This window comes from Pyrus communis, chromosome 16, assembly GCF_041283825.1.
Source record: "Pyrus communis isolate YQ-2024b chromosome 16, ASM4128382v1, whole genome shotgun sequence".
NCBI classification, from domain to species: domain Eukaryota; kingdom Viridiplantae; phylum Streptophyta; class Magnoliopsida; order Rosales; family Rosaceae; genus Pyrus; species Pyrus communis.
In genome coordinates, this window is record NC_142580.1 from 13,982,794 (window position 1) to 14,008,448 (window position 25,655).

Here is a 25,655-nt window from a genome sequence, read left to right on the forward strand (position 1 = left end):
AGCGCTGGATGGTGTCACTGCTAAAGGTGTGGCAACCAAGTAGTTATGGATTGTCCAAGTTGCTAAAGAGTAGTCTTCTAGGTAGTTTTTAGGATTTTCTTTGTGTTCCTTGTTATGTTTGCTTCGCTTGAACTTATTCAGTCTTTGTGAGTTGTTTATCAATTTTGCTAGAAAATTTAATAAACTTGTTTCCTTCTCTTTTCTCCATCTTCGTTTCTTTTGTTCATGCCCTAACTTTTAGACTTTATAAACTAGTGGTAGGCGTGCTACTTTTTTATAAGCAGACATGCTGTGTAGCCTATGCAGCCGTAGGTGTTGGTGTAGAACTTTGCAAAGTTGTTAGCCATAGGGTCGCTATTGGAGAGGTTCTTCATCTTTCCTTGTCCTACTTCGGGACACCTCGTCTGGGGCACGTTGCATCTCGGTGCGCTGCAAGAGCTGGTTCACCAAGGTCGTATATTGTGCGAAGGCGCTCGTCAACTCTATGACTTGTCGAGACAAGTGTTGTTCTCCATTTGGGTTAGAAAAGCTTGGAAGGAATGTATCTCCTTGAGTAGTGGAAGTGTGGTAGACTCTGGGCGCGAGATTTGAGTTCGGAAATGTCAAATCCGTAGAAAAATATGGTGAAAATGCTCCCGGTTCGATTGTCGGTCCGAAAATTTAGAGCCGGGATGGTTGAGCTAATCTTATGCCAATTTGGGCTGCTTGGAAAGCCACGAGAGCAGGCTGGGCCACGAGAGCAGGCTGGGCCGTGAGAGTGGGCTGCTAGGTGGAAGCAGGTTGGGCCACGATAGTGGGTTGCTCGGTGGGAGCAGGCTGGGCCACAGGAGTGGGCTGCTCGACATGTGGCACACGTGGGTGCAAAGCTAAGGCTTGGCTTGGCAACGCGTTGAGTTTGCGTCGGGTTTAAGTAGCTCAGGCGGTCTCACCTTGGGCTTGGGCCCATATGGTTAAGAAAAAAAAGATAAGAAAGTGAGACAAACATGTATGCCGAGATGCACATTAATTTGAGAAGAGGAAGCCAGGCAAGCCAACGTAGTCTGAAAACAAAGTAGCACGAACCACCATTGGAGGAAAATCATGTCATACCAAAGTCGGAGAAGACAAGCCTATATTAGCATAATTGTTCACAACTACATTTCCTTCACAATATATGTGAGAGGCATTGAAAGTCATCTTCCAAATGCGGTCCAACAAATAGACCATTGTGTAAGAAGAGGCCAACGATGATCAAAATCAGCCCATTTGAGGGCAGAAATAACATTGAAAGAGTCATTTTCTAGCCAAAGATAATATAAACCTCATTGATATGCAAACTCTATACTAATAATAACTGCTGATAATTCTGCAAAAAAAAAATAATAATAATAATAAAATAAAATAAAATAGAGTTGCAATGACCAATCCCTTGGCAAAAACCACCAAGAAACTGACCATGGCAATCTTGAAAACCTCCCCCACAAGTAAGAGGACCAAGATTTCCTTTAGATAAACCATTTGTATTAAGTTTAATCTAAGGGAACCGAGGAGAAAACCAAAGCACATGAAGAATAGTTGGCCCCTTGCGAGGGATAAGTAGGATCCTAAAAAAAGAAATGATACAAGTGTTAAAACCTTGAGAATAACCAGGAATAAACTTCCCACTGTGAATGATCCCATAACTGATAGACATGCAAAGATGATGAAAATAGATTGGGTGACCCTAAAAAACAAACTTATTTTGAGCTTTCCAAGTAGTTGAAAAAATTCAAAGATTGTGCAACTGCTGGAAAAAAGGTTAACGTACATAGGCATCCTAGAAAACAACCAAGGAATCTGAAAACGGCAAAGAGGTACCAAATTGACATGCTAACCACCTCCAAAGCTACCTAGATATCCGGCACCCGAAGAAAAGATGAAAAGTAGATTCCTCAGAGCTATGATATAAACAACAAATGGATGCCAGAGAAATACCATGTCGTTGTAGTGCACCTTCGGTAAGAAGTTTGTCATGAAAAAGCCACCAAGCCAAAATAGACAGTCGAGACGGAATAAAATGTCGCCAAATAACCTTGGCCCAAGCACAATTGCTATGTTTTTTCTTGGAGAAAAAAAAAAAAAAAAAAACAGATGATAACTAGCAGAAAAGGAAAATTTTCCAATCGACGAATGCTCCCAAATCAGTTTGTCATTCTCTACATTTAAAGGCAAAGGTAACTAAAGAATTTGTTGGACTACAAAAATGAATAAATCTACAAAAGAATCTGGTAAAAACTATCTTTGAGCTTCAATAGCATTTGAAACCCGAGGAAGAACTATGGGTGAAATGACCGAAGATAATGAAGGGTCAATAATTGGGCCATCTAACCATTTGTCAAACCAAAAAGACACTAACATTCCATCACCAATAACCTAACGACTATTATTATTCAGAATAGGCAAAGCTCGCTTCAAACCATGCCACACAGAAGACCGTAAATATATGTCTTGTTTTTTGTAGGGTGCAAAAGGAAAATGTTGACGAGCGAAAGAACCCCACAAAGAAGAAGATTGTAAAGCATCCCAGCCAAACTAAGCAAAGCCGTCAAGTTCAAAGCAACAAAATCACGAAAACCAAGCCCACATTCATGCTTAGGTCCACATACCTTACTCTAATCAATAGTTACTAACTTTTAGGAAGACATGTCGCCTAACCAAATAAAATTCCGTGCATAAGTAGAAAGATGCTTTAAAAGGCAAGCTGGCCATTAATAAACTGAGAAGCTATGAAGAAACAAGTTTTGACAAACAGATTGCACCAATTGGAGCCGCCCAACCATTGTCGGAAGTTTACCTTTCCAATCTGAAAGTCAAGCTTTAGCCTTATCTACTAGAACTTGAAAATGAATTCGCCTTGGATTACCACCAAAACTGGGAACCCCAAGCTAAGTGAAAGGAACAACACCCATACAAAAGTCAAGATGTCTCGAGATATGCACTTTACGATGGGTAGAGGTGGAACCAAGATAAAAAGTACTCTTAGTTGCATTAACAAGTTGTCTCGATGCACAACTGTACTTGTCAAAAAATTTTGAAGAAGAGATCGAACATTCCCACGACAAAAAATAAAAAGGTCATCAACATATAACACGAGTTGAAGGGCAATAACCTCGCGGAGTTGAAATAGCGGTAATATGTCTAGTAGAGAAGCAAAGATAAGCCTCTGCTAGACAGAAAAGAATTGGCAAAAGAGGGTCTCCCTGACGGATACTTTGTGTGCAAGAGAAAAATCCATATGGCATGCCATTTACCAAAATTGAAAGACGAGCTGAATATAATAGAACATGCACCCAATCCACAAAAATACAAGAAAACCCAAAGGTAGAAAGCACGTGAAGAAGAAAATTCCAATTCAAAGTATCAAAAGCTTTAGTGATGTCGACTTTTATACCCACGTTACCACCAAAAGCATTTTTATCCATTAAATTGAAACCTTCTGAAACCAAGCCAATGCAATTAGAAATACGTTTACCTTACAAAAATGTTGGTTGTTGAAAAGAAATAATGCGAGTGGCAATTGGATTGAGTCGATCAGCAAGAATCTTGGGAATATTTTTGAACAAAAAGTTAGCAAGAGTAATGGGCTGATCATGAGCAATAGTGGTCGTCCCTTTTACTTTTAGGGATAAGCACCAAAAAGTTGCAATTAGCATTTGGATAAAGTCAGCCACGCTTAAAATTTTTTTGTACAAAAGCGATAACATCCAAACCAACAATATCCCAGCATGACTGATAAAATGAACCAGGAAAGCCATTAGGTCCTGGAGCACTCGAACGATCCATAGAAAAAATGACATTTCTAATTTCATCAACTAAAGGTAAACAAGAAAGAGAGAGATTTTCCTCATCACTAACCATAGGTGGAATTACACCACAAACATCCTCAATTCTACTTGGTGTGAACGAAGAATTATATAAAGATCGATAAAAGTTTACCACATGATCATCAATAGTATTAGGAGACGAGAGTACATTATCACCATCCAAAAGAGTAACAATCTTGGAAGAAGAAGGACTGCCTCGAGCATAAGCATGGAAAAAAGCAGTATTACGATCACCCTCAGTAAGCCATTTAACCCGAGCACAATCACGCCAGAAAGCTTCTTGCATACGAAGAGCATCAAGGACAGTTGTCTTAGCCACAACCTCTTCATTGAACCTCTCTTGAGAATTCCCATCAGAAGAAATAATACTTTGGATATTATGAAGTCTTTCCTTCGCAATAATGACATTTCTATGGACATCGCCTGGAATATTAGAGTTCCAATCTCGAAGATAACACTTAAAAGCCTTGAGTTTTTCCCATATAACAAACATGGGACACCCATATGCAATAGTTGACTAGCAACACTTAGTAACTAAAACATAAAATTCTAAATGTAAAGTCCACATGGACTGAAATCGGAAAGGACAAGGTTCTCCAAGATGAGCTGTTTGCAAAGTTATTGAACAAGTATTTATAGATTCACCAAATAAAAATATTTTTGCTCACTAATTACCACTCACTAATTATTGTATGGATTATCGTTAGATGAGTTTAAATTTCAAAATTTATAAAGTAAATAGATCAAATTTCACTCATCTAACAACAACCAATACATAAGTGTCAATGTTTGACACCGGTGATGAGCCAAAATGAATCCTTCAGCAAATCCTATATCGTGTGAGAAGACAAGAAGAACCAGTTACCAAATTCACACTACCTACTGTTGGGTGGTTAAGGTTTTAATCAGCATGCATAAAGTCTGCCATTTGGCAATATGGATGAGATGTTGATCCAAAAATTTAATTAAAAAACTATACATTTATCATCAAAGGTAGGCTCCAAAGGTCACTAAAAATTCCATTGTCGATATAATTTTAAGGTTAGGGATAAGGGTGTCTGGCCCTATGTCAACCACCGGCTGCCAGTTGAGCAAGTGGGATATCGACGGATGGCTCTCTCTTTCAAGCTTGTCCAACCATTGAGACAGTGCACGAGGGCATGTTGTAGAATAGTCCACAATACCAGTTTCTTTCACCACAAAAAGCTATCGATAAGATTAGGGTTTCAGGACTGGCACTGACAATGACCATTTCCCATATTGCAGCTGCTCGCTATACAAAGACATGCATTTCGCTTAATTAGCATTAATATTTAGGACTAGTTTGTTATTGATTTAGTTTTTTTTTATAACAATAGTTACAAGTCGGTAAACTCTATTTTTAATAATTATGTGAGTGCGAAAAGCAGCATCACAATGTTTATAAATTTTGATATAAAAATGTAATATATCTGTATTATAATTGAAATTGACATGATATTCAAAGTTTTATGTACTAAATAGATAAGAAAAAAATATATTGACTTGCATTTATGGTTTGCGGGGTAGGGAGTGGGCGATGATGGTAGATGGTGATGGTATGTAGTGTCAATGGTGCCTGATGGTCGGTGGGGTGATGGTGGTGGTGGTGATGTTGGTGAAGATGATGACGGTGTTCAATGCGGCAGTGTTGGAAATTGTAGTTGTCCTAAGAATGTTGGTGGCGTCACCGATGGGAGTGATGGTGACAATAATCGTTAAGGCAATGGCAATCGCGATGGTTTTAAGGGTATTGGTGGTAGCGATAGTGTTGTGTGTGGTTTGGCGGGCAAGGGGTTGAATGAAAGGAAGACAGAGATCGATGCTTGAGGATTTGATGATATTTTAAAACCATACATATTATCATGTCGCTATTGATTAGTTTACACGGTAATTATCTTGTGGTTCGGAATCGAGATGAGGAGAGTGCAAATTGAAATCAAGGACTTCTCTCCCTCCACAGGTCCTTTTGGGATTTTCATGCTAAAGAGTTTGGAGTGTAGAGGAGGAGATTGACATTCATGTGTGATAAAGTTGTGGATGTTTTAATTTGGCACGTGATTTTTGGTTGGATAATTGCATGATAATCTCATGCAAAGATTGGTTTCGATCCAATTAAAAATGGGTGATTTTTTGTGCAATCTCATGCAATTGAATTGGTTGGATAATTGCGTGTTAATAACTTAAACTCATGCCATGTGCTTTGAACTGACCTAATTAAACATGGGCTGATTAGATCAATTTGAACGTGCAAGTATCAAGCCACGTCAAGGATAATGGAGCCGCGCCAAGCATGCATGTCCCTTAAATACAAAGATGCAGACAATGAACAGGGACATTTAACTCGACACACAAATAAACGTCCTAAAAGAAATTCTTTCACACTCTTGACAAAAATACTAATTGCTTCACTAACCTGTCAACACAAATTCAGTTCAATTAAATATCACTCGGTTGACAACCGGAACAAATTTAGTTTAGTTAAACATTACTCGAGTCATAGAATCAACTTAGGTTAGGAATTTCTTCAGTTTAGTTAAACAACATTTTCTCCTCTCTCAACTGGTTATCCATCGCAAGTCTCATTTGGTTAAAAAAGGTCACTTCATTAGCTTTCTTGACAAGTAGAGTGTTCTATGATCTGTTACTCACAAGTATCATTTAGAGCTCATCACCCAAGTATCTTTGTCCTTACAGCTTGAAACCGACCTAGAGCACCTATATTTGGTAGGCTAGTCACCCAAAGACAAACTCCTTATCAAATACACCCATTTGTGCTGAAAAAGGCACACAAATTGGATCCGCAAAGCCATTAAGGTGCTTTACTTCACTGAAATAATTTTTCTCAGCTCATAAGGTACGTCGACAAGGAAATAAGATTACTGAACATAAAAGTACATAGACATGATGTTGATCAACTTGAAGCCAATACAAAAATTTACCCTACGGTTATCATAATTTGTAACAATTAATGGGTCGATGTGAACAAAAATTGAAGAATACAGAAACAGAGACTACGTCTGCAATCGGCCAGATTAAGTCTTCGCATGGTACTCTCATCTCTTTCGGGCGAATCTCTGCCCTGCTCCAAGTAACAACCCTTTCCCTATTACACCTGTGTGAAGTCCACAAACCATAGCCACAGATCCACCTATAACTATCCATTTCCAATCAATGCCGTTTTCATTTGGTCTTTTATTGTTTGGGATTTGACCTTTTTCTTCTTCGCCAGGTGACGGCTCCAAATGATTCATGCTTCCATTGGAGGATACCTTGGTGGTGATTTTGGCCATCTGGGCACTTTGAGATAGAGCAGCCTCTGATTTCCTCGCATTCTGGTATGCTCTCATACCAGAGTGTAATTTCTTCACAGTGCACCACATCCCATGACGGACACCCAACTTTGCCACATCTTTGGGGATGCCCATGTCTTCGTAGTGTGCGAGGGTAACCTCACATGCAGGTAACTGTCCATCTCCTTTCCGCGACTCCACTGCATTTGTTTTCCAATTCACCGTTACATTGTCACCAAGATTGGTCAACTTATTGTTGCAAAATCAGATTTCTCATTAAATTCTTACCAGCCTTGATTATCCAACTAGAGAAATAATGTTCCACACGTCTGGGCTTGTCATGCTTAGGCAAGCCTGGATATGGAACACCCTGCAATATTGTAGCTCATACAATAAGACTCAGAGAATATATGAATACCAACATAATCATTTTTTTTTATCCACACACTGTAAAAGAAAGATATGATGCTCAAACCATGGAAAGAACTCAAATTCACGGCATAGGGAGAGATGCTAGACGAAAACAAAGATACAATATTTCTTGACTTTAGATTTCACGGTTTTCTAGTGTTCTTTACCTCTTAAATCTGAACCCGACACATTTTTGCGTTCCTTCGACAATGCAACACCAACCAAATCAAATTATTTTCTTTTCATAATGTTGGTTCAGCTTTTCTGATGATCAATTAGATTCAACCCACCCATCTCAGTTCTATTCTGCGTCTGAATCAACTGAAACAGACTCCAGCCTATTTCTCTAAAGTGAAAAATATGGAATTGCCACAATGTCCTCTTCACAAAGAAAGTAAAATAAATAATTGCGGAAAGAGAGCTACAATACGAGCATCAACGAGGAGAGAGCTACAATACAGGCATCAACGAGGAGAGAGCTACAATACAAGCATCAACAAGGAGATGCTTCAACAATTACCTTTGTCACACAATAATAAGTTTTTCCAGCCTCCCATATTCTTCGACCAATTAAATATTCTCGATCACTGCAGAAAAAAGGGAACTGCACAGCAGAGGAACAAAGTGGGAAGCAGTAATTCATATTTTCAACTAGAAAGAGATACAATGAAAATGCAGAACCAACATAATCGAGCAAATCCTTTCTTTCACTGACCTTTTTAATCCAGTGAACAATCATAGTTCCAGTCTGAGGGCATTCCTCTAATATCTTAAAGTATGTGAGCATCGGATCCCATTTAGGTCGAAACTCATCATCCCAAAAGAAATCTCTAACCAACTCTGGTGTTGCATCCTCAAAGACAGTTCTACTACAGTAAACAGTGGGACCTGTCTGGTAAGCAAAACCACTATCAGTTACTAGAATACTATATATGGTACTAAAAATTTGATATTTTGAAGTACTAAAACAAGAATCAGGGTAACTGCAATAGCTATATGAATCGTTTTATTCTGCAATAAGTGAGGATTTTTAGCGACAAACTCTTAGGGCATTTTGGAACTGAAAACCACATTTGTGATAATATGGAAAAAGGAATAAAATATGTCATTATGCAACAAGATTGGCTAAAAGAATATCATACATGACGTTGATACAGATGTCAATTGAGGATCACAAGAAACATATGTCAATAAAAGCAGCAGGTAGAAGGTAGACATCCCTATTCCCTACCATTAACAATTTTTCGATAGATAAATCAACAGTTTTCAGACATATGTTTTCAGCAGATGAAGCACAAACTCAAGATGTTAAAGAGTAGAAAAAGTCAAGGTCAGCATCTACCTCAGGATCATGGCGCCATGCTTTGTATGCCATGCTCGGAGTCGACCTCTCCATCAGGCTTTGCCATTGCATCTCTCCATCTCTCCCTCCAATTAAATTAACTAGGTGCTCCAAATCAGTTTCTGTGACAACATCCTGGAGTCTCTCGGCACCCTTAGCAATGGGTCTGAGAAAGTGAATAAGAACAGTTTTTCAAGGCAAGAATAAGACACGACCAAAAAAGGTAGAATTATAAGGATTGCAACATATTACTATTAAACAGATTAATTTTTTGATTTCAGGTGCCTACAAAAAAATGCAGTTCTTTCTTGTTTCCCAAGTGAATTAAAGAGTAACATGAATAACTCTCCAACCCAAAAAGAAAGGAAGCATTTCTCCACAACATCCACTTTTCTTAATAATTAAATATGTTTTCAAAGGTTGGCAAAATTCCATCGTCGAACGGAAACAATCTAGGCTGTGCAGGAAGTAAAACTCTGATTCAAGAAGAGCGCATGTAATTGATGCCTCACCACATTCAAGACGCCAACTTTATAATAGGCAATAATTCCTATTCCAAACAGCAATGTCGCGGAAGTAAAACCAAAAAACGCATTCAAAATCCAGCGGTTGCACTAAACTCCAAGAGCTAGACTTTATCGGTAAGCCATATGTATGGCTTCTTTGGTCTCTGCTATAAATATGGAAGTCACTTAACTGTGGGTTCATCCATATTTCAGCATTCTGAAAGCGCTTAAATTTAACTCATAATCCTTTTTTTTTGGGTCAATTGATAGATTTTATTAGATTCTAATAGATAAGCTTACATCTTCCGCAAGAATATTGAAAAGAAATTCAGGTCCTATTTAACTCATAATCTTTTCAGTCCGCCAGAAAAACATGAATTACATTTTAAAATGTTGCACATTCCAATCAAATATTAAATTCACTGACAAAAGAATCCGAAAACATCGAAATACAAACGAAAACAAAACGTGAATTCAATCGGTGATAAACCCTAACACAATTCTAATATATATATAAAAGCAAAATTTTACTAATCGAAGCTGATACAGCTAGAAACTCACCCAACAATGTCGGTGTCGCTCTCAGCCGTGGCAGCCGAACCCGAAGCGGCCGAGTCCCCAGCAGACGGCGGCGCTACTTTCCCTTTTCCCTTGAAATTGGACCAAATCGTGCGGCAAAGGGAGAAAGCGGAGAGCGCCGTGAAAGCGAGCCAGAGGCGGCGAGCGCCGAACCCCGGCGGCGCGGTCCAGAGGAACCGGAACTTGCCCCGAAGGCCGAGGTACAGGAGACCGGTCCACCTGGGCCGCCATGACCAGCCGATCACCAGGCCAATCATGACGGCCAGCCATATCGGGACTGCGCAAAGCAATATGTCGACGAATGTTTCGGTTATCGAGGGTTTTACGAAGAACTCCATCAGATCGGACAACATTTCCTCCATCCTGCCTAAAACCGAGATTTTCCAAGAAAGTATTACTCTCCCGAGAAAATGGGCGCTCAAGAAAACGGAATCACATCGGCGTTCGGTTATCCAATCCCTTTCTCTCTCTCTCTCTCTCTCTCTCCCCCTCTCCCTACTCTCTCTGTATCCGATTAGAATTGGGGAAAGAAGAAAGAAAAATTCTAGAGAGAGAGAGAGAGAGAGAACGGGAGTTTCAGGCGGTTGTTAGACGGTACGGTAACATGACGTGGCAAGATCAGGACCGTTGATGGAGGCTGAGCTGGATGTGAGTTGTGTTTTCGTACGTGATTCTTTTGGCGTGTGGATTTTCTCGCATGCGGATTTATCGGGAGTTGGGGACACGTGCGAAATGTAGAGTGGGAGAGGGAGGGGGTTAAGGAGGTTGTTAGAGGATAAGAGTGCTGATTTTTATGATGCATGCTTTTCAGTTTTCAGTTTTCAGTATTGGGGAGTCTCCTGGGGGAAGATATTCTTTTGTCCCTTGAGAGATTGGGTGCTTCCAGGAAGACGACACATCAGTGAGCCTGCCGGTTGAGTTGTAACATATGCCGGTTGAGTTTTTTTTTTTTTTTTTTTTTTTTTTTTATTTAACAAACGATATTATTTATCAGGAAATAAGTTAAGTCTCATAATAGGTTAACAATAATATGTTTAAATTCGTCTTTGGAGAGAATTGAACCTACACTGACAAGTGAAGAGGAATATCATTAGACTGTAATACTAAATGGCTCGTGCAATCTGTTTCTAGTTTGTTTTTTATTAGCACCTCATATATTGTTGATTATACTCTTAAAAAATATAAAATAATTATTTAGATCACTTGTAAAAGAGATGTCAAATTTTAAACATAAAATTTATATTTAACAAGCTATGTGGCATTTTGACATATATTAAAATTTTGCTCCTTATCCAAAATGTCAAATTAAATTATTATTATTTATATTTTAAATTATATATATATATTTGCTCTTTTTTTTTTTTCCAAAGCATCATCTATATATAATCCTAACATATCTCTAATTAAAAAAAAAAAAAAATTCTCACACACTTGTGTGCCCACATGCTAGTATTAATTAACAAAAAAATATTAATACAAATAATCCAACAAAGCATTATAGGATGTTTACAAAGCACTGTGCGATGTCCATTTACAAAGCAATTCGTTGATTAATAAAAACGTAGGAGAAGACAAATTGCATCAGTCACACAATCAACAATTAATTATAATAAACATTTAAGCCAATAAAAAGAATTTCATAATTAATAAAAATTTATTTGAAGCTACTGTCAAATTTTGACAACAACACTCTATGCTACTATTCTATGTCATGCGATATAGCAATTGGCATTTCGGTTAGAAAACAATGGTGCCAGCTTTTTTTACTATTATCACTGATATAGACATTTTGACATCTTCCTTAGAGATAATCTTACAGTCCATAAGAGTTTTCTATATATATATATATATATATATATATATATATATATATATATATATATATATATATATTGATGTACTTCAAAATTTACGGTGAGACATTCTCTTCTATCCCCATTATAATTGAACAATTTCAAGCCTTGTATATAGTGTTTTCATGACTGAACTTAACACGTTTGAAAATCTTATTAATCAAATCATTTGAGAGAAAAATCACATTTGATTTCAATATGCTTGATTCTTTTTTGAACGGATCAAGACACTGATTATGCGATACACTCATAGAGTAGGGTAATTCAGAAATAAGAAAAGCTGGGTTTTGCAAGATGTACCTAAATTAACAATGGCAATCATTATCTTCCTTGAAATGATGGTGATTTCCTCGTGAAATTGATTTTACACATTTATATGGTAGACAAGATATTACATTGAACTGAACTCCAATTATTATATATTTAGTTTGAGATTCTGGGGGAAAGAAAACGAGCTTATGAGACGAACACGCAATTTTTTTTCAAAACCAAACATAGAGTTTGATGTGCGGTGGAAAGTGCGGGGTGTACGGATAGTATTGAAAAATAGGTAGGTGTATTAAGATAAATTGTATTTTAAAAAGTAAATGTGGGATGTATTCAGTAAGTGGCCTATAGTCAATAATATGTGAGGTGTGAATAAAACAATCATTTTAGTTTTGGGAACTTTCATGAAAAGAGGGTTAAGTTTATTTTAACCGAAAACCATGCTATCACTTTATTTAATAAAGAAAATTAAATATTAATGAACAATCCTTAAATTTTAATAAAAATGACAAAAGAACTTAAATTTTAATAAAAATGACACAATTTTAATATTTAAAAAAAAAAAGACTGACATGCGGGACCCATGAGTCCATCATAGACACTGTTTATGAAACTGAACGGTACTACACTATTTATTGGTCTAGTTTCATAAATGGTGTCCAGTTCTTAGTCCACTTTCATAAATAGTGCCTAGTTATTGGGTTTAGGTTCATAAATAGTTTGTAGTAATTGGTTATAGTTTCATAAATAGTGTCTATTTCTTGATCTGGTTTCACAAATAGTGCCTAATTATTGGTCCACTTTCATAAATAGTGTTTAGTTCTTGGTCATGTTTCATAAATAATGTCTACTTCTTGATCCAATTTCATAAATAGTGTATAGTCCAGTTTCATAAATAGTTTCCACCTATTGGTTTAGTTTTAGAAATAATGCCTAATTATTGGTTTCATTTCATAAATAGTGTCTACTTATTGGTCCAATTTCATAAATAGTGTCTAAATTCTTGGTTCTGTTTCATAAGGTTTGAAACTTGACCTTTTTTGGTCCTGTAAAAGTACCCATTGCGTCGAAAACGATGAACCCAGAAGTGATCCTCTAGGTCAAAACTTTGAGAAGATTATGTAACATCCCACATTGCCCAGGAGAGTGGATCCTGTAAGCCTTATATGTATATTCTCATCTCTACCTAGCACAATGCCTTTTGGGAGCTCAATAGCTTCTGGTTTCGTAGGAACTCCAAAGTTAAGCGAGTTCACGCGAGAGCATTCCCAAAATGGGTGACCCACTGGGAACTTCTCGTGTAAGTTCCCAGAAACAAAACCGTGAAGGCGTGGTCGGGGCCCAAAACGGACAATATTGTGCTACGGTGGTGTCGAGCCCGGAATGTGGTGGGGGCCCGGGCCGGGATGTGACAATCATGTTCTCAGTAATTATATTTAAAAAGTTGTTTTCAATTACCAAATTCAAATTCCCTCACATTTTTAACATACCTACAATAATAAATGTAGTTCTCCATCCAATTTCTTGAGTTTAGGTGTCATCTTGGAGAAATTTTTCCTTGTGCCCGTAACACAAGTGGTACACCACGTGTTATTATGTAAGTGGTGGGAATTTTATTTTTTATGTTATTAATTTTTTAAAACAAGAATCTCACAACTTATACAGAGACACGTGGTGTACCACCCCATGTTCCTGGCATATTGAAAAATCTTTCATCATCTTGACTACTACTGGGGAACAACACACCAAAATAAAACTAGATTTTAATCCCTAAATAAGATGAAGTTTAGAAAAATGTCTTATACAAGATTAAAAATTGATTTTAGTCCCTATACTCTATTTAATACCAGCATATGTATTCAATGTCTCTTTTTTTATTTATAATTTTATGAAAATATTATAAATTTTAATTCTTGTTATGGTAAGCATCTTATATAAGAAAATATTTTCATATAGATTTTTTGGTACACTTATGTTTTTGCATATTTTCTTATCTGCTACTAATTCATTACAATATATTTAGGTACGCACTTTTCGGTACACTAGATTAATATAATATGTTTAGGTACGGACATTTCTGTCACATCCCGCCCCGAGGGGGACCACTTCCTGGGCCCGACTCCACCGTAGCACGATATTGTTCGCTTTGGGCCCCAACCATGCCTTCACGGTTTTGTTTTTGGGAACTCACACAAGAACTTCCCGATGGGTCACCCATCCTGGGAATGCTCTCGCGCGCTACTCACTTAACTTCGGAGTTCCAATGAAACCCGAAGCCAGTGAGCTCCCAAAAGGCCTCGTGCTAGGTAGGGATGAGAATATACATTTAAGGATCACTCCCCTGGGCGATGTGGGATCTCACAACCACCCCCCTTAGGGGCCCGACGTCCTCGTCGGCACACCACGGCCAGGGTTAGGCTCTGATACCAAATTGTCACATCCCGACCCGGGCCCCCACCATAACCCGAGCTCGACTCCACCACCGTAGCATGATATTGTCCGCTTTGGGCCCCAACCACGCCCTCACGGTTTTGTTTTTGGGAACTCACACGAGAACTTCCCGATGGGTCACCCATCTTAGGAATGTTCTCGCACGCTACTCGCTTAACTTCGGAGTTCTGATGGAACCCAAAGCCAGCGAGCTCCCAAAAGGTCTCATGCTAGGTAGGGATGAGAATATACATTTAAGGATCACTCTCCTAGGCGATGTGGGATCTCACAATTTCAGTACACTAGTTTAGTATATGCTAAAAAAAATAATTTGTTTTTATATTGTATTTAGGTACTGACACTTCAGCACACTAGTTTAGTATCATATAGTTAGGTACATAATTTTCGATACACTTATGTTTTTACATATTTTTTTCTTATTCACTACAATATATTTAGATACAGACATTTCGGTACACTAACTTAGTAAAATATATTATGATACGGACGTTTAGGTACACTAATTAGAGAAAGTTAAATAAAATTAATGAATTAAAATGTGTATAATAATAAATTTAAAATTTAATGTAATAACATTAAATAAGTTATCTATTAAATATAAAAACAAAAATATAATAGGAATTTGAATTAAGTACATATTAAGGGACTAAAATCAATATTTAATCTAACACCAGGTTTTTATTAAATTTTAATCTTCTTAAATGATTAAAGTTCAAAAACCCCAAAATAAAACTGAGGTATGTAATTCAATTTGAAGTCTTTTTCTTATTCTCTAAAATAAAGTTAGTAAATGATTTTTTTTATTAAAATATAAGGATTTGAAACTCTTTTCATTAATTTTTCCTTTAGTTTTTTATTTTGGTGTCAGCGCTATCGAATAAAGATTTGTCATGTGTTCAACTCCTATTTAATAGATAATTGACATATGGGTAAACTGGTTACAAGATAAAATTCTCTTTATCTCCTTCTATGTTATCATATTTTATTCAACGCTTGGACAAACATAATTATGCATGGGAGAAAATGGGTGTGAGAATTATTTCCTTATGTTTTTAATTCAATTTAAAAATGGAATTACATTTTCCATTGACATCTCATAATTAGAAAGTGTATTCGATTCGTAATTTAAAGGAATTTAAAAGAGAGATAAATCCATGAGGTTCAATGGAGTTTTATAGACTAAATGTGAATTTTTTGTGAAATCATTTGAAATATTAGGGTGAGAGGCCTGATTTCCTTAATCTTTTTTGTGAAATCATTTGAAATCTTAGGGTGAGATGCCTGATTTTCTAAAGCCTAAAAAATGCTATAAAATCTCTCATAATCCATTAAAATCTTTCATCTTTTGAAATACTTTAAAATCAAATTCTAATAGAATACATATGAAGTTTTATGAACTATTTTAAAATACGAAACGAGTACAGCCGGATTTCTACGGAGTTTTTTTTATAAACTCTTTTAAAATCTTTATTTGAAATATCCATGGACTTATATGGACAGTGTACTTATAAGTGACAAGTGTCACGGGATGACTCTTTAAGCCTTCCGCCCGTGCGGCACTTAGACTTGAATACCTCGATGAACAAGCTAAGTAAGCCTTCGAAGCCTCGCTTCCCCGGATTGAATCACAAAGAAAGCTAAGATAGCTTGGAGAATGCTAAAATCACTTAGAAGATGGGAGAAAGGAAGCTTTGTATTGAAACTTAGGAGAACTTTACAATTGCTTACAATTCTTGGATGCTTTGGCCAAATGGCCTTGCCTCCTATTTATAGGCCTAAGTAACCTCCTCAATGGAGGGTTCTAGAATTCCCTACTTACATCCAAAAATATCAGAATAGTTCTAGATACAACTTGCCTAATCTAGATTGTTCTAGGTGAGGCTTGAATTTGTACACTTGTGTGGATTGTTCCGGAATGCCCTAGATTATCTTGAACGCTCCGCCATGTTCTTGATTTCTCCGGGATGTTCCGGAAGCTTCCATGAAGACAAGCCTTTATGGGCTTAGATATATGATGTCTTGGGCATTTTCTTTGTTTGTAACATGTGGCCCGTGACATCCTCCCCCACTTAAGCCGTCGACGTCCTCGTCGACTCTTGCCTCTCGAATGTATTAATCAGGTCCTTATATTGCCACAAGGACGTCTCCTTCTCCCATGTTGCTTCGGAGTATGGTAGCCCTTTCCATTTGACAAAGTACTCCACATGCTTTGGTTGTCTTGGTCGCACCACGACACGCTTGGCCTCAATGCTCTCCACTTCTTTGTCAAATGCCTCCGTCATCAAAGGGGGTGCTCGATGAGACTCGCCTCGGCTTGGTTCCTCATTGTCTGCATGATAAGGCTTCAAGTTGCTCACATGGAACACCGGGTGAAACTTGAGACGGGGTGGGAGTTCCACGACATAAGCGGCTTTGCCAACCTTCTTGATGATAGGGAATGGTCCCTCATATTTCCGCAACAAGCTCTTGTGCAAGCCACGAGTACTCTTGTGCTGAGACGCATTAAGCTTCACAAAGACTTGGTCGCCGGTTTGGAACTCCACGTTCCTTCGCTTACGATCCGCCCATTTCTTCATCTTCTTTGAAGCCTTCTCCAACTGAGCTCGAGCAAGTTCATGGGCTAACTGCCACTCCTTAGCGGTTTTGAAAGCTGCTGGACTATTCCCCGTGTAGCCAGTCACGACCGTGTTCGGGGTCAAGGGTTGTTGCCCTATAGCCAACTCGAACGGACTTTTCCCCGTCGACTCCGAACGTTGCAAGTTATAAGAGAATTGGGCAACATCAAGCAACTTAGCCCAATCTCGTTGATTGGCACTAACATAGTGCCGCAAATAAGTCTCTAACAGTGCATTAACCCGCTCCGTTTGTCCATCGGTTTGGGGATGAAAAGCGGTGGAGAAGTCTAATTTTGAACCAAGTAGCTTGAAGAGCTCCTTCCAAAATCTACCCGTGAAGCGAGCATCTCGATCACTGACTATGCTCCTCGGAACACCCCAATACTTCACCACGTGCTTTAGGAACAAGCGTGCAGCTACTTCGGCTGTGCACTCCACCGGTGCGGGTATGAAAGTGGCATACTTGGTGAATCTATCGACCACGACGAAGATAGATCCACATCCATCAGACTTGGGCAAATGTGTGATGAAATCCATAGTTAAACACTCCCATGGTCTTGATGGGGTGGGAAGCGGTTCCAACAGTCCTCCCGGTTGCCTTTGTTCCACTTTGTCTTGTTGGCACACAAGACAAGTCTTCACGTAGGAATCTACATCATCCCGCATTTGGGGCCAATAATAAGCATCGCTCACCAAAGCCAACGTGCGGTGAGTGCCAGGATGTCCTGCCCACATTGAGTCATGGCACTCCTTCAGGATTTCTTTCCTTAAGCTTCCCCACTTTGGGACGTAGATCCGCTTGCCCTTGGTGTATAGCAAGCCGTCCTCAAGCCAAAACCTTCTTGTCTTCCCCTCTTTGACAAACTCCACAATGTTCTTGGCTTGGACGTCGTGTGATAAACCTTCTCGGACACGGCCCAAGAGATGGCTTTGCGGCTTGAGTACCGTGGCCATTAACTCTACTCGTCTACTTAGAGCATCGGCCACCACGTTCTCCTTCCCTTGCTTGTACTCTAGCTTGTAATCAAACTCCGCTAAGAACTCTTGCCACCTTGCTTGCTTAGGTGTGAGCTTTTGTTGGGTTTGAAAGTAGCTAGTGGCAACGTTGTCCGTCTTGATGATGAAGGAAGTACCAAGCAAGTAATGCCTCCAAACTCTAAGGCAATGGACGATGGCGGTCATCTCCTTTTCATGGGTCGTGTACCTCTTCTCGGCATTGTTTAGCTTGCGACTTTCATAGGCTATCGGATGTCCCTCTTGCATCAACACTCCTCCTATGGCAAAGTCGGAAGCATCAGTGTGCAACTCGAATGGCTTACTAAGGTCGGGCAACCTTAGTACAGGCTCTTCCATTAGGGCCTTCTTCAACCTCTCAAAGGCCTCTTGACACCTGTCCGTCCATTCCCATGCCTTGTTCTTCTTAAGAAGGTCTGTTAAGGGTGCCGCTATAGCTGAGTACCCTTTAATGAATCTCCGATAGTAGTTGGCTAGCCCCAGAAAGGATCGTAGTGTTGGTACCTTGGTCGGCGGTTCCCACTCTTGAATGGCCTTGATCTTGCCCTTTTCCATCATAAGTTTCCCTTCCTTTATCTTGTGGCCAAGAAATTCTACTTCTTGTGTGGCGAAGGAGCATTTCTCCTTCTTGACATAGAGTTCATGTTCCCGAAGGGTCTTGAACACTATGCGCAAGTGCTTGACGTGCTCCTCCAATGTCTTGCTATAGATAACAATATCATCAATGTAAACCACGACAAACTTGTCAAGATAAGGATGGAATACCTTGTTCATTAATGTGCAGAATGTTGCAGGGGCATTAGTCAGACCAAATGACATGACTTTGTACTCGAACGATCCATATCTGGTCACCATCGCCGTCTTCGATTCGTCTCCAGGGGCTATCCTTACTTGGTAGTATCCCGATCGAAGATCTAACTTTGTGAAGTACCTTGCTTCACCAAGTTGATCGAATAAGTCGGCGATCAACGGAAGTGGGTACTTGTTCTTGATGGTAATCTTGTTCAATGCTCGATAGTCGATGCACAACCTTAGGCTACCTTCTTTCTTGCGTTGGAACAAGACGGGTGCACCATATGGGGACTTGGAGGGTTGGATGTAGCCAGCATCAAGTAGCTCGTTGAGTTGCTTCCTCAATTCCTCCAACTCGGGTGGCGACATCCTATAAGGTGATTTGGAGGGAGGCTTAGCACCAGGCTCCAACTCAATCGCATGGTCGACCTCTCTCCTTGGTGGCAACTTCTTTGGCAGTTCCTTAGGCATCACGTCCGCAAACTCCATAAGGACTGCTTCCACTTGTTTCGGCAAAGGCCCGTACTTCTCCCCTTCATTCAACATTAGGGTTGCAAGAAATGTGGCCTCGCCTTTCTTCCAGGACTTGGCAAATTGCATTGCCGACAAGTGCTGGGTACACTTCTTGGCTTGCCTCTCCAATGGCACCAGGCAAGGTTGTCTTCCGTCGTCCAAGATACAGAAAATATTGTAGAAGGGAATGGGAAAGGCTCGTACCTTGTCCATGAACTCTAACCCAATGACTACGCCATAGTCGTCTATCTTGACAATGGTGAAGTCGATTTTTCCCTTCCATGCGCCAATGTCTACTTGTACATTGCGCGCAATTCCGACGATGGGGGTGGCAGCGGAATTTACCGTCTTCACGCTACCAGGCTCCTTTGTGACTCGGAGGCCAAGCCTTATAGCTTCCTCCGACGTCATGAAGTTGTGGGTTGCTCCCGTGTCCACCAACACACGCGTCGTCTTGTCACCAGTCTTGACGTCGACGAACAATGATCCTCCCTCAACTTGAGCCTTAGGTTGTGGAAGGGTTGTTTGGATGGCATTCAGCAGACGGATGCATCCCATCCTTGCATCGTTACTCTCCTCGGCCTTGTCCTCCTTGAAAGCTATGGCCTTAAGGGCGTTCTTTTGTGGGCAATCTCGCATCATGTGAGGGCCGTTGCATAAGTAACAAGTGGGTTGCCAAGACTTACCCTTGCCTTTGTCATGCTTATCGGCTTTCTTCTCCTTCGGTTTGCTTGTCTCAGCCCCTTTGCTTGTCTCAGCCTTATCCTTCGGCTTATGTCCCCCACTTTTCTCATGGTTACCCCTCTTCCCCGTGGACTTGGAATCACCTTGGTGGCTTGATCTAAACTCAATCAAGGATTCGGCGGCGGCAATGGCATCAGACAATGTCTGCACGTGTCTCCTTTGTAGTTCGAGTTTTGCCCAATTTTGCAGTCCACTCATGAAGTACATGAGCTTGTCTTCCTCTAACATGTTGGGCACCTCGAATAACAAACTCACGAAGGAGTTGACATAGTCTTTGACGTTCCCCGTTTGCTTGAGCCACCTTAGTTTCTCCTTGGCTTCGTACTTGGCATTTTGGGGATAGAAGTGCAACATAAGATCTTTCTTAAATTCATCCCAAGTGGTGAGGGAGAACGTACCTTGTTCAATTTCCATGCTCCGGCGACGCCACCACATAAGGGCATTGTCAGCTAAGAACATGGTTGCTGTTGCGATTTTGGACTCGTCATCTTCAAGCTTCAGGTACTTGAAGTATCGCTCCACGTTCCACACGAATGTGTCGAGCTCCTTTGCTTCCCTTTCCCCATTATAGGATTTGGGTTTAAAGGAGTCGATTACCTTGGAGTCCAACGCCTTGATTTCCCTTGGCCCTTGCACGAATTGCTTCACGACTGCTTCTTTACAAAACGCCACATCTCCCTTAAGTTCTTTTGTGTCTTTTATCTCCTCTTGAAGCGCCACAAGCCTTGCCTCCATGTTGTCAAGGTGAACCTGGACTTCCCTCCGCATCTTGTCTGCCATGGTATTGAGGGCGCCAAGGAGCTCATCTCGTAGCCCTTCCACCAAGCCACGCAGTTCATCCTTACCATCGTCCACCATGGTTTGGATTTCCTCCTTGTCGACAACGTCCTCATCAAGTCGAGTATCGAACTCGAGTATGGTTCGTTCCACCTTTTCGAGTCGCTCCTCCATGATCTCCATCGATGCTTGCAAGTCCTTTAACTTTGGCTTGCTCTTGGCAACATCTTGGACCTCGGCAGTACGCTCCCTTGGATCGGAGACTCCGGACACCATCTCTCCACTTGCCATATCCTACTTTCTTTCAAGTGATTCACGAGCTTGGCTCTGATACCAGCTGTCACGGGATGACTCTTTAAGCCTTCCGCCCGTGCGGCACTTAGACTTGAATACCTCGATGAACAAGCTAAGTAAGCCTTCGAAGCCTCGCTTCCCCGGATTGAATCACAAAGAAAGCTAAGATAGCTTGGAGAATGCTAAAATCACTTAGAAGATGGGAGAAAGGAAGCTTTGTATTGAAACTTAGGAGAACTTTACAATTGCTTACAATTCTTGGATGCTTTGGCCAAATGGCCTTGCCTCCTATTTATAGGCCTAAGTAACCTCCTCAATGGAGGGTTCTAGAATTCCCTACTTACATCCAAAAATATCTAGAATAGTTCTAGATACAACTTGCCTAATCTAGATTGTTCTAGGTGAGGCTTGAATTTGTACACTTGTGTGGATTGTTCCGGAATGCCCTAGATTATCTTGAACGCTCCGCCATGTTCTTGATTTCTCCGGGATGTTCCGGAAGCTTCCATGAAGACAAGCCTTTATGGGCTTAGATATATGATGTCTTGGGCATTTTCTTTGTTTGTAACATGTGGCCCGTGACACAAGGAATCACTAACTGTAATACTAAGGACAATTCAATGCTTTAGATGAACATCCAAATGGAAAGGCACACTAGAAGAACGTCGTGACTAAAATTAATTAGAACATAATAAGTAGATAGATACTAACAACTTTCTTACTTTTCTTTCGCTAAATTGATTCTAATATTATGGTTAGAGATTCAATATTAAGGATACATTTCAGAATCATTATGGTGGCCGTTAAGGGCCTTAATTCGACAAATGAGATTTTGATCTCATCGAGTTTTTACATAAATTACGTCCACAGAAATGTGGACATCAAATTAAGCAATTCAGCCCAAATTATTTCGAGAGAACTAGAGCATTGATCTTTAAATTTTTTTTTTTTTTTTGGGAAACTAGCATTGGTCTTTACATCGATCTAATTAGATATCTTTGAATTTGATCCCTATATTAAATTTTTGTGAGTCTTGATCTATGAACTCGTCACAATGTAAACCAAATGATCATTTTTAAAAACATTGTTAAACTCACGTCTAAAGTAGAGGATTTTAAGGAGTTAATAAGGAATGCAAGTTGTAATGAAATAAACGAAATAATTAAAAGGATCATAACTCTATACTGTGACAAATTCATTGACTAATAACTTAAAATTTTTTAATTCAGGAATCCATTAACTTTTTCAGTTATATATGGTCACTAGAATTTTGAGGCTTTATGTGCGAAACGGGGCATGAGCTGTTTTTGTTGAATAAGAGCCAAGAGTGGCAATTAATCAAATATAACAAGTGCAGTTGTGATTGAGTCATGGAACAATACAGTTTTGGGCCTTTTGGCATCATCAACAATAGTGTCAACACCCAACATTAATTAAGCAAGAAGTTAAATCAACTTGTTCAATTAAAACATTACTCTCGCTCATCAGAAGCATGCATGCACCAAAAGTTTCAACCGAATTCATGTCGATAACGATAAGGCGCACTTTAAAAGTCCTAATAAACAAAAGTTTCAACTAAATTCATGTCGATATCAATAAGGCGCACCTTAAAACATTAATCTCGCTCATCAGAAGCATGCATGCAACTCAGAACCAATTTGATCTTCTTTTCCTTTTTCTTTTTAGTTCGTAGTTTCAATTTCTGTGTTCGAGATTGAAAAAAATATACAATCTACACTAAGCAACTTAGAACTAATTAGGATCTTAAAGTTTCGCAATTATTGGTTGGTAACAAGCCATCTATTTCCTTACCATCAATGAAATATAAAATCTAATATGCACGTGAAACATGTGTCTTATATTCATGGTTATGTGACACTCACATCATATAGCATATGTGAGACCTACTTACATATACAGATTGTTTGGGTTAATATTTAGACTTTGGACTCAAAGGAGAGAAAGCCCAAAAGAACTAAAGAGAGGAGACTTGCATGAGACCCAACACCAAGCCCATCCATCTATCTCAAAGACAATGTGATGGGCCCTCATTAATGCAAAGGTTAGGTACTTACAAGGGAAGTGACAACTGATGGAAATCAACCTACTCGGAGCCCAAAAACACTTTCTGAATGGCAGAACACGTAAAAAAGATGATGACTCACTGAAGTGTTTTCGGACAAAGCTTGCAACAGCCAAGATCATTGCCTATAAAAAGGAAAACAGGCTCCAGAGACAAGGACACTCAACCAATCAAACAAACAAACATACAAACTCTGCTCTCAAGCCAGATTTGCATCCAAAGCTGTAATCAACCCAGACCTCAATCATTTTCAGGATAACTCCCTACAAAAGCCATCTTTTGTCTAGTTTAAAGCTTTGTTATCACCCCTAGTGGTGTAGTATCGATTCTCATTCTCTCGTGTAAACTTGCTTACCATCCATCCATTTCAAACACACAACCCTTTGTAATCACAAAGAAAAGAGACTACAAGACATTCAACCTTGCCCGACAAGATGAAATCTTGCATGACTCTCTTTGTTTCGTATTTCCATTAGTAGATCTGGTATTATGATGTATTGTCCAATATATATTCAACTTATTTCCAATCTTTTGGTGATCAGAAGCTCCATTAGTCCTCAGATCTGGTTCATTTAGTGGTTTTACTATCATAAAAGATAAACGGGAATTAGACTGATGGCTTAAGCTAGATTTGGGCTTTCACCCTTTAAAGCGTACAAGATAATAAACTAAAAGTCCTTGGTCTCAAGGCCTGGAAAAGAACTTAATGTAGACTTAACCCATCTACAACAATCCTTTGATAACAAGAAGTCAGATTAACTTGGGGCGCAAGTAGTTGACTTAAAACGCACTTGTTCTACATCTGCCATACTTAGATGGTAGTGGTATGCCTAAGCACTTAGTTAGTTTTGATTGTGAGCCTCAAGGCCTACACCTAAGGCCCCACAAAGGCACCTTTCAGAACTAACTTTGTTCTTCCTTTGCAGCCTCTCAGCAAGAAGGAGCCCGACAACCAACCAAAGTGCCAACTCCTCGGGGAGCTGTGTGCTCGAGCCAGGGACTCTTCCCAGTGAAATTCCCACTCGAACATAGTTTTGGTACGCCTAGTGGGATCACATTAGTCTTGTATGCCAAGAAGAAAAGAAGGAAAAAACCTTCAGGTGGAACACGGAGTACATGCTACCCTAAGCTCTACCAAAATCAAAATGGCAGATCGCCTAGAGAACGTTCCTTCCTTACAAAGACCAGTTGTTTTGAGAAGCCCGACCTCATTTGAGAAGTTGGGGGAAATAGTAACCAGTGAAGACTTACAAGCCACCATGGTGCAAGTATTAAGAACTATGGAGAAAATCTCCCTGGAAACCAGGGGAGAAGTCGGCAGACTTTGTTCCTTAACGGGGAGTTTGCAAAAAAGGCTAGATCTGGAGTATTCTACTCCAAAAAATGGCTATGTGAAAGGAGCAAGCCCTGAGGAAGAACCAGATATTTCATTCTTTCCTTTGCTTGAGGAGAAGAATGGTAAAAATAAAAACAAGGAAAGATCCGGAACTAGTGTACCAGTGTTGGAGGAAATACTAAAAGCGGAGTTACCCGACCCCTTACTATTCCCATTTAATTGTAGGGGCAAAGCAGGCCAGAAAGAGCGAAGTATGGGATGCCCCAGTTGATCGGGGAATCCAATGGGAAAGGCGAGCCTACCAAGGCAAACAAGCCTCTTCCTTATAGGCCCCCACCATTGGCCAGTAAGGGAGGGGATACCAAGTCGAGGAAGCCCGAACCAAGAAAAAGAAACTTTCTCAGGCAATGATCGTAGCCCAAAATAGGAACCTCCTCATACTATTTCTGATAATACAACTCACCAACATCTCAGGGATGAGTTAGCTGAATTGCTGTTTAGGATCACTTATCAGAAGCCTTATCCTGAGCACGTTGACGAGCAGAACCCTTTTCTAGTCAACTTCAAAATGCCCACATTCCAAACATTCAGTGGAGAAAATGGCAATGTGTTTTCCATAGATCACATTTTCAAGTTCTCTATCACTGTGTAGCATTTGAAGACAATCCCAACTACAATTTAAGATTGTTTGGGAACTTCTTGGTGAGCTTAACATCTCGGTGGCATTCTTTGTTAGCCCCTAATTCCATTGCCAACTGGGGGTAAATGGAGATGGCTTTCCATGAGCAGTTTTACAGGGTCGAGCTTGAAATGTCTATCAATGACCTTGTAGAGGTGAAGCAGTATGAGCATAAGTCTACAAAAGACTTCATGATAAGGTTCAAGAGAACGATGATGAGGTGCCAGTTCCCTATAAGTCATGCAC

At 39.7% G+C, this 25,655-nt stretch overlaps 2 protein-coding genes across 2 annotated transcripts; both read right to left on the reverse strand.

Annotated features, from left to right (window-relative positions):
• Positions 1-3,681: 3,681 nt before the first annotated feature.
• Positions 3,682-4,335, reverse strand: LOC148690022 (uncharacterized). The gene has a single exon (XM_088687157.1). The coding sequence runs from the start codon at positions 4,333-4,335 to the stop codon at positions 3,682-3,684; it is 654 nt and encodes a 217-aa protein (XP_088543283.1).
• A 2,383-nt stretch (positions 4,336-6,718) lies between these two features.
• On the reverse strand, positions 6,719-10,817 carry LOC137731218 (uncharacterized). Its single transcript, XM_068470321.2, has 6 exons — positions 9,974-10,817; positions 8,907-9,072; positions 8,280-8,456; positions 8,085-8,168; positions 7,442-7,523; positions 6,719-7,353 (listed from the first exon to the last, which is right to left on the reverse strand). The coding sequence occupies exons 1-6, from the start codon at positions 10,351-10,353 to the stop codon at positions 6,917-6,919; spliced, it is 1,326 nt and encodes a 441-aa protein (XP_068326422.2). The 5' UTR covers positions 10,354-10,817; the 3' UTR covers positions 6,719-6,916.
• Between the last annotated feature and the right edge of the window lie 14,838 nt (positions 10,818-25,655).

Excerpts from the sequence above, each read along its gene's own strand:
- LOC148690022 (XM_088687157.1), bottom strand. The coding sequence starts at position 4,335 with ATGTTTGTTATATGGGAAAAACTCAAGGCTTTTAAGTGTTATCTTCGA.
- LOC137731218 (XM_068470321.2), bottom strand. The coding sequence starts at position 10,353 with ATGGAGGAAATGTTGTCCGATCTGATGGAGTTCTTCGTAAAACCCTCG. Across the intron at positions 8,169-8,279 it reads TTGTTCACTGGATTAAAAAG|TTCCCTTTTTTCTGCAGTGA; the intron begins GTCAGTGAAAGA and ends TCTGCTGTGCAG. Across the intron at positions 7,354-7,441 it reads TAGTTGGATAATCAAGGCTG|TGGAGTCGCGGAAAGGAGAT; the intron begins GTAAGAATTTAA and ends AAACAAATGCAG.